At 57.5% G+C, this 8718-nt stretch overlaps 1 protein-coding gene across 1 annotated transcript in view; it reads right to left on the bottom strand.

The window, feature by feature from the left end:
- The window catches only part of TLE3 (transducin like enhancer of split 3), a 28769-nt gene that overhangs the window by 6936 nt on the left and 13115 nt on the right, over window positions 1-8718 (bottom strand). The window contains exons 4-10 of the mRNA XM_019472385.1: window positions 5263-5464; window positions 3864-3880; window positions 1368-1487; window positions 1052-1102; window positions 717-872; window positions 445-577; window positions 3-152 (exon numbers count right to left, since the gene is read on the bottom strand). Of these exons, the coding sequence (XP_019327930.1) occupies window positions 3-152; window positions 445-577; window positions 717-872; window positions 1052-1102; window positions 1368-1487; window positions 3864-3880; window positions 5263-5464 (829 nt within the window). The remainder of the gene's footprint in view (window positions 1-2; window positions 153-444; window positions 578-716; window positions 873-1051; window positions 1103-1367; window positions 1488-3863; window positions 3881-5262; window positions 5465-8718) is intronic.

Below are 8718 nucleotides of genomic sequence, written 5' to 3'. Positions count from 1 at the left end.
GGCGGCAGCGGCACTCATCTGCGGGGGGATGTTGTGGAGCCCTGCGTAGGCGCCGGGGCTGGTGAGCGAGCCATTCATCTCATGGTGCCCCATCATGGGGAAGGGAGCTGCATAGGAGCCCGCGATGGAGATGGGTGTCCGCAGGGCCGAGGCTGCGGGAGGGTTGGGGACACGGTCAGGGGACGGAGCCTGCCAGCATCCAGCCCCGCTCGCCCCAGAGGAGGAAATGCAATGGCTGGACGTCCCTCCTCACCCCACCTCCGGCATGAGGACCACCGGAGCTGCTGGCATCCCTGTCCTGAGCTGCATTAGGTCCCCAAAAAGCCTGACACCCCTGCAAGCTGCTGTGCCCCCCGTGGAGGGCACGGGCTGAAGCCATGCTGGGGACAGCAGCAGAGTGGGGGCACCAGGGGACCACGGGGCACCCAGGGCAGCAGTACTCACCCAGGGGGTCCATGCCGGTCGGCTTGCCGGGCATCGGCCGCAGCCCCGGGGTGCTGCTCGTCCCCGGGGTCGGAGCGTCATTCCTTGGCGTCGGAGTGTTTGACTTGAGCCCGGGCGTCGACGATTTGTCATTCTGGGTAGAGAAAGGATGAAAAAAAGAAAGGATAAGGTTCAATCACCGGCATCTGCAGCCCCTGCTCGGCAAGCCCCCAGACCCAGAAAGCATCCACAGCTGGCGGGGCCCGACCCCCCTGGCAGAACAAAGGACGTACATGGCCCAGGTCTTTAGTCTTGGAGGAGGGAGTGCTGCTGGAGGAGGCAACCGAGGCAGGGCTGTTTGGCGCATCCCCCTTCTTCAGCCCACGGGCTTTGTCTATGCCGTTCTCCGGGGGGGAGTGAGCTGGGCTGACCCGGGGGGTGGCGGGGTCCTGCGAGACAGGAGAAAGCATTGGCACCCCCAGCAGCAGAGAGGGCTCCCTCCGGCTCCCCTTTCATGCAGGAATTGGGCCGGTGCCGGGGGGCCCCTAAGGCATCACCCCTCAGCCCCCAAACCCCCACCGTGCCGCGGGGAGAGGAGCAGACCTGCCGAAATGCCCCCATGGCTCACCTCGTTGGAGACATCAACCACCAGGTCATCGCTCTTGTCACCATCGCTGTCCTGAAACACAAAGTGAGTTACACCCTGCTGAGCTGCCAAACCCTGGGGCGGGGGGCAACCCCCCAGGGAGCCGAACCCTTCCAGCAGGAGGACACAGGTCACCCACACCACATTTGGAAAGTTTTACCCAAACCCCGCTTTCTTCCACCCAAAGTCCTGCCCAAACACATGCCGCATGCCCCATGCCTTGTGCCACCACGTCCCCCAGCGGCTCTCAGCACCCCTTGGCCGCCAGACCCAGCTGCGGACTGTCCCTGCCACTCACATATCGGCTCATGCTGTCCTTCTCCTCTGCTTTCCTCTTCTTGGAGTCGATGCTGTAGTCTGTGGAGCTCCGGTGCTTCTCGCTGGCTCTCAGGCTTTCCGAGGGCGAAACAGAATTATTCTGCAATAACAAACAAAACTTTCAAGCTGGAAACAGAAGGAAACAGGGCTTCATGATCAGCAGCTTAGAAGGTGCTGCAAACAGCCCTCCAGCCAGCACCGAGCCCGAAACCCAGCCCTGCCCTAGACTGTGAAACCCCAACAGTGGGGTGAGACCCCCGGCCCCACCATGCTAGGGAGCCGGGGACGGGGTCCAGCCTGGGCTGGAGGATGGCCACCACCACACTGAGCATCGCTTCGAGCCCCGGGGATGCTGCCAGGGCAGCCCCGTGCGGCTTCTCCATTCCAGCAAGGCTGCTTGTGGGCACCCGAGCCTATTCACTGCAAAAAGCACAGCAGAAAAAAAGGGAGGAGCTGGTTGTTGTTTAAAAAGGCAAACCCCGGGAGGAAGCGGTGTGCAATTACAGCAGCTCCCAGCAGCCGCTGGGATCCACTGGCAGGTACTGGGCAATGCAGAGAGGGGAAAAGCTGCGCTCCCCTAAACCAGCCCCATCATCCCCTGTCCCCCACAGGGAGCACCAGAGCTCTGCCCCGGCCCTGGGCAGGGGAAGGGCTTTGCACAAGGGCTGGCACCCACGAGAGCCCGTGAGTGCTTCCTCCAGTATCAGCAGAGCCGGGGCCTCATCCCCAGTGTTCATTAGGGGAGCAAAGGAACTGCTTCATCCCACCCCTGGCTAAGCCGCACCAGCAGCCGAGCTCTGCTGAGCCAAAGGGCACCCAAAAAACATTTGGAAAAATCCACGTCACCGGGAGCGGCGGAGCTGAGTGCCCCACGGTGCAGTTCTGCTCGAACATTTGGAAAAATCCACGTCACCGGGAGAGCTGAGTGCCCCACGGTGCAGCTCTGCTCAGGGGGGGCTTTCTGTGCCCGCTTCAAGCAGCAAAGCCCAGGAGATGCTGGCATTCCCAGGAAAGCCCCTCGCATGCCGGGATTGGGCCGGGAGCAAAAATGGCAGCACAAAACCACCTCGAGAGTGCCAGAGAAAGCCCAGCCCTGCATCGCCCTGTGGCATGGCCCCGGCCCCGCGCAGATGCCCTTCAATTAGTTTCTCGGAGCAGCAAGAGAAATTACCATCATTTCGTGTCTTGTAGCAGAGCCTGCCACCCCTGCTAAGCAGAAATGTTCCTAAGCTCCTCTGCCTGCCTTTCTTTCCCGGCTGAAAGGGAGAACTAAAGCAGTTCATGTTTCTCCTCGGTACCCAATAAGCAGCTTTGGATAACACCGGGGTCTTTCTTCTCAGGCAGTCATGCTGAAAAACCTCGCAGCTACCAGAGAATCATGTCAAGCATTTAGAGGCATCGATCCATTCCCCCCGCCACTGGCCCGCCGCCAAGAAACTAAATATTTTTTATTGCGCAGGCAAGGCTAGGAAAATATGAATGACTAACTCTGATTATTGTGCACATTAAACCTCCACGGGGAATACCCCATATTTTATTTTATAGATCGGGAACCTTCCCATCTCTGACGGCCCCCTCCCCACCGAAGGAGCAGGTTAATGATGCCCAATTCCCCTCTCCCCCCTTAAATAGCACTTTTCTTCCCATCCGCCCCCGGCTCTCAAAAGGCCCATTTGTGGGCTCGGGGATGGCAGGAAATCGCTGCAAAGCCGCGGCTCAGCCGGGCTTTGTCCTGCCAGCTTTTCCCCGAGACAGCGGCATTGTGCGCCCCAAGGGTGGGGGGCGCGGGCTCAGCCTCCCCCCATGGGGAGGGCAGCCCCCCACCAGGCTCCTACCAGCTTCTGCCCACCGAAAAATATATTCACCGCCCTCTCCATCCACGCTCAGGCACTGCACCCAGCCAAAACAAGAACCAAACCGCTGCTACTAACACCGAGATGTCGGGGAAACAAATAAAAAGCAGCCGTGCTGGAGGTGACGGTTGCCCTCCACCACGGTTATTTAGCTGGTTAGTTAACTGCTTGACCTTCCAAGTCCTACTTAACACAGCGTAATAGCCAAACCCATCCCGACAGATTAGATGACCCAAGATAATAGAAGAGTGATCAGGAATAAAATAGCTTTCCTAATCGCCGAAGGAGTTTTAGCTGCGCAGACTTGACTGTGCTCATTCACAGGGCTTAGTCAATTGAAACCGAATCTTGAAGCTCTGCAGCAATCAAAAAGATTTAAACCAAATCTCATAACTGGCCCGGAGGAGGCGGCTCCGCTCGCTCTGGCACAGCCAACAGCCCAGCAGCTCTTCCAGCCAGGGTGGGGGGTTTTTTCTTGCCTTTTTTTTTTTTGTTATTAAATAGGACCTGTGCAAAAGACACCCCTGGAGCTCACACCCACAAGCCTGTTTTTTAAAACAACAGATAGAACAAAAACATGCAGCCACCAGAAGCTGAGAAAAAAGGAGGTTAATAGAACTTACTGCACTTGAGTCTCGCTCTTTTAGAAGACGACGGTGTCAGAGACGAGGTCACAGCCAAAATAAAGAGAAGACAGAAAAATAAAGCAAGTTAGAATAAGTCTTAAAATAGAAAAAAAAAAATCCCGAAGCTCCTCATTGCACGGCCTCCTGCCTTAACTCAAAACCTATCTGGGCTCTCTTCAGCTTTGCTTTAAAATTCATATCCCTTGTCCATCCAGCTCCCGCTGCCTCCTCCCCCTTTCTTTTTGATAGTGTGATTTATTTGGCAAAACACACAGAGGAAAGGGGAAATGCCCTGAAATGCAAGAGGAACAGCATCAGCCTAACGCTCTTGTACCCAAAGTCACAAACCCAGGAGAAGGTCCCGACCGCCCATCTCCACAGCCACATCAGTGGGATGTGGTTTAGCCATTAACTTGTACACAAACAGCCCTGTTTTCCCTGGGATCTCCTGGTAATTTGAATCCATGGAGAAAAATAAATGTAATTGGATAATTGCTACCAATAGTTTTTTCTCACTGGCTTTCACAGGGAGGAAGAACACCCCAAATCCACCAGCAGAAGAGCCCAACAGCTTCGTGAGGCTGTTGGATAACTGCCCTGCAAATGGGTGTATTATGGGGAAGATCTCAGATCTTCATGCGTTAATGGGCAGGGGGATTTGTGAGGAAAATCTTCAATGCTGCTGGTTTCCAACCAAACTCATGCATCATTTTTTCTTCTAAAAAGATTGTCATATCACTGATAACAAGAAAAAAATGAGTTTGCTGGTGAATACTGCTGGTTTCCAGACCATCGAAAGTCTCTGACAGTGAGAGGAGGAGGAGGAAGGCTGCTTCACCATCAAGGCATGGCTGAATGGGGACGCAGGATTTGCAGCAGGACTCCATCAAAGCCTGTGAGGACTCAAACCTGCATGCGAACTCAGGGGGCACACGAGCAAATCAACCTGACAGAGGTCAATCTGCCAGTGTAATTTCCTGAGGCAATCTGCATTCCCTGCCCTAAATGAGCAAAGAAAGGAGCAGTCAGGAGGCAGGTCCCCTCCTCCCCTGCCACCTCAAAAACCCCACCATCCCTGAGCTGCTCCCAAGGATCTTCTTGACCTCAGCAAACAAGAAAAGCAGGGAAAGTTTTGGGATCGCCTGGAAACTGCCACTGGGAATCGCTGCAACAGCAGCGGCATCTCCTTTGGCTGCCCAGGCTGAGCTAAGGGGCTCAAGCATCATTTAGGGAAAGCTGCATCCCTAAAAGCAGAAGCCCATCCCCTGAAGCCCATTCCCTCAGGAGATGGGGCGGTGGGAGCAGAGCCATGCCTGAACCAGGGCATTTCTAGCACCACGGGATGCAGCGATGAGCAGTGCCCAGGGACCGCATCGACCCAGCCCCTCGCTCTCACCTCTGTGGTCCAAGTCGTGATGGTTTTTCTCATCCTTGACGGCGAGGTGTGCCTGGCTCCCCAGGGCACCGAGAGCCAGCAGCCCCGAGCTGCTGCCGGTGACCGGCGGGATGCCCGGTGGCTGGAGGCCCGAGGGGTGCGGCGGCAGCTGGACCGGGGGCCCGTGGGCGGCGTGGGAGAGGTGCTGGGCCTGGAGCTGCTGCTGCTGCAATGAAACCACCAGTGAGCTGGGGAGGGGGCAGCGGGACCGGGGGGGCAGGATTTCGAGGTATCGAGTGGTGGCGTGGTGGCAGGAGCAGTGCCGGGAAGCGGCATGCCCGACATCACGCTGGGAGGGCAGCGAGGTGATGCCCCAGGGAGCTGCCCAACTCGGCTGCCTGGAAGGAGAAGCCCCATTAGCAGAAGGGACAGAGGGTGCTCCATGCATGGCCCCGAGGCTGATCCCCACCGCAGCCGCCCACAATATGGCCGGGTGGCGTGAGTGCATGCACGGCACACACACCCCAGGCCAGACTACGGGAGTCGTCTTTAATTCAAGGCAATTCACATCACTGCTGCAGACTTGGCTGGTTTTGCTTTTCAGTAGATATTAAGCCCTGCCTCCCTGCCGCTCCTGTCCCCCTCTGATGGCAGCTGGACATCCCCTGCATTGGGGCTGGGGCTGGCCGAACCATGGGTGCCCCCTCTCCCCAAGCCGCGGGGCCGGGCATCACCACCCGCAGCCCCCAGCACACACGCAGGTGGCTGCAGCCTGGCTGGGACGATGCACGGCCCCCCCGGCTGCTCCCTGCCTCCGCGGGGCTTTGGGGAGCCGTGAGCTCCAGCCGTCCCAGAACGCACGCATCCAGCCACGGGAATTACCTGCTCGTTTTTAGCTGGAAAAAGCTGAACTACAGCTTTGGGAGAGAAAGGGAAAACCAAACGCATCCCCTGCATTTCTTTTTCAAATACAAACTTGAAGAAAACAAGCTGAAATCCAAGTTGCTATCAGTCAACTGTCTGTCCTCGGTGGTGTCACTTCCAAGAGCCCCAGGCCACCACTCCTGCAGCTCCTCCACCCCAAAGACAGCAGCGGTCCAGCCAGGAGGGTCTCAGAGCTGGCGCTCATGTTTCCGACCCTCCTGCCTGCACCCACAGCCACCTTGAGCAGCACCCAGTTAGCTGCCGGTGAAAGTTGCATTTGGGCAACTGACCTCCAGTGGTAATCACGGGCTGGGGGGGCACACCTGAGCTGCAGCAGAGCCCGGGTCCCCATGAACCAGCTTGGATCAAGTTTTCTCCCTCCCTGGTGCCACCAAGCACGGCAGAGGCAGTCACCAGACCGGGCAAGCTTTCTAGCAAGCCAGGGTGCATGCAAAGGATCCCGCGGCACGGTGAGCAGATGCACTACCAACCCACACCCCCGCACAGGGGGCCCTGAGGGGCGCAGACAGAAAGCAGGCGAGGTTCCTGCAAGGTTCAAAGGGGCTCAGTCCCAGCCCTGCACTGCAACAGCCAGGGAGCAAGGGGCTCTTGCCATGCCATCGCAGCACGGCTCAGCTCAAACCACAGCAGGAATACACCAAAAATACCTCCCAGGTACAGGGGACCCTACATTTCCACCACTTCCATCAAAGAAATTTGCAGCACATCTTCCCCAGCGCTGCAAGGAGACACACCCAGGTGCCCCCAAACCGACTCCTGCTCTGCAGCACTGAGGTGACCCCCAGCACAGCCCGACAGGGATACTGGGGGGAGCGACACCCCAGTACAGCCCAACAGGGCAGCACTAGTCACTGAGACACAGCCCACAGCTCACAAAACATAATGGGAAAGCAGAAGCGGGTTTAACCTGAGAGGTCCTGCACTCAGGTTTGCACAGGGCACAGCTCGATCCCATTGTGCACGGGAGGTGCACTTAAAACGTTTTCCTCCTGCCATCAAGCAAGGCTGGTGCCCTTCAGCCTGCAGCCCCCCACATGCCCGCAGTGCAGCAAGCAGCTCTGCTGCAAGGCCGTGCACACAGACCCACAGCCCCAGCGAGGCCGAGGGCAGGGGCACCCCACGCACCCCTCGGTGCACCCTGCAAATGCCCCACCAGCCCCCGCAGCCCGGCTGCGGGAACCAGGATGCAGCTTTTCGGAAAAACCCCCGCACTGAGGCCATGTCTTCAGGGGAAGCACCAGTTCCACCCACCTCCCGAGTAAAGGACCTATTTTAGGGGGTAGCAGGAAGGGGTGACTTGCTGTCACATGCTGATGGGCACAGGGGGACCGAGCAGCCTCTTGCTGCCCAGGGCAGAGCTGCGTGCAGGGTAAGCGGGTGGGCGACCTACACCTGCCAGGCTCTGGTTTCTACAACTTGTGCAAGGGGAGAGGGAAATCCCCACGCAGGATGCAACCCGGAGTCAGATCTGAAAAGCAGTAGCTGCAGTTTCAGGCAGAGGAGATGCATTATCTTAAAACATAGCTTCTTCCGGGCAGCGCAGAGGTCTCAGCTGTGGCAGAAGCCAAATCGAGAAGGCAATTAGGCCTCTGCAGTGCTGTTATAGGAAAAGCATAAATCATTGTGTCCTCAAAAGCAGGAACTTTTGGCTTCTGCTGGGCTGTTCCATCCACAGGGCAGAGAGGGAGGAGCATCCTCAGGACCTCCATTTGAGGTGGTGTCCTCAAACCAGTGCATGCAAGGCAGCAGTGCAAGGAGACCTTGCTGGCAGGGCGAGGGGAGCACCACAGCTCACGGGGGTGGTCCCCAGCCCCAGGGGCTCTGCAGATGGTGCCAGCACTGTGCCGGTGTGTCCCTCGAGAGCATGGAGCACAGTCCCTGCCTCCTTGCCATGCACATGTACCGAGATCAATCCCTCCGACACCAAAGCAAGAGGAACAGAGCCTCAGCTCTTGCTGAAATCAATGAGGCTCTTTACAGTCCCAGTCTCACATGATTTCCACCCATTTAAGTGAGAGTCAGGGCTGGCCATTGTATCACAGCATCACTCTGGAGAACAGCCCCCAGTGGTTTTCCAGCACAGTACACTCCTCTCCCGCAAGCTTTCCAGCAGTGTCCATCCCCGTGGGGCTGGGATGCACAGAGATCTGATGCTTTATCCTCGGCAATCTCCGACTTCCATGGTGGGCAGAAATACCAGCCCTGCATAACGTTCCTCCCAGGAGCTTTCTACCCTGGGATGACAACCCCCCACAGCAGCAGGAGCCCCAGAGAAGGGGCATGGTCTCATGGGCACCCTGGGTCCATGCAGCAACACTCCAGCCCCATGATGTCAATGGGGGTCACAGCCTTGGCACGGCCCCAGGAGACAACGTAGCTCCACCAAGAGCAAATGCAGCAGCACCCAGTTGGGGCAGAGCAGGGAAGTCAGGAAGAATCACCACCCTGAGCCTCACCCTCCAGCGGAGCACAAAACTGCTGGTTTCTTCTTTTTTTTTTTTTTTTTTTTTAAGCTCCCAGAAAATACATCCA

This window comes from Aptenodytes forsteri, unplaced genomic scaffold (genome assembly GCF_000699145.1).
Source record: "Aptenodytes forsteri isolate BGI_AS27 unplaced genomic scaffold, ASM69914v1 Scaffold83, whole genome shotgun sequence".
Lineage (NCBI taxonomy): Eukaryota > Metazoa > Chordata > Aves > Sphenisciformes > Spheniscidae > Aptenodytes > Aptenodytes forsteri.
The sequence above is the reverse complement of the archived record's forward strand: the minus strand, read 5'-3'. Positions and strand labels throughout refer to the sequence as shown.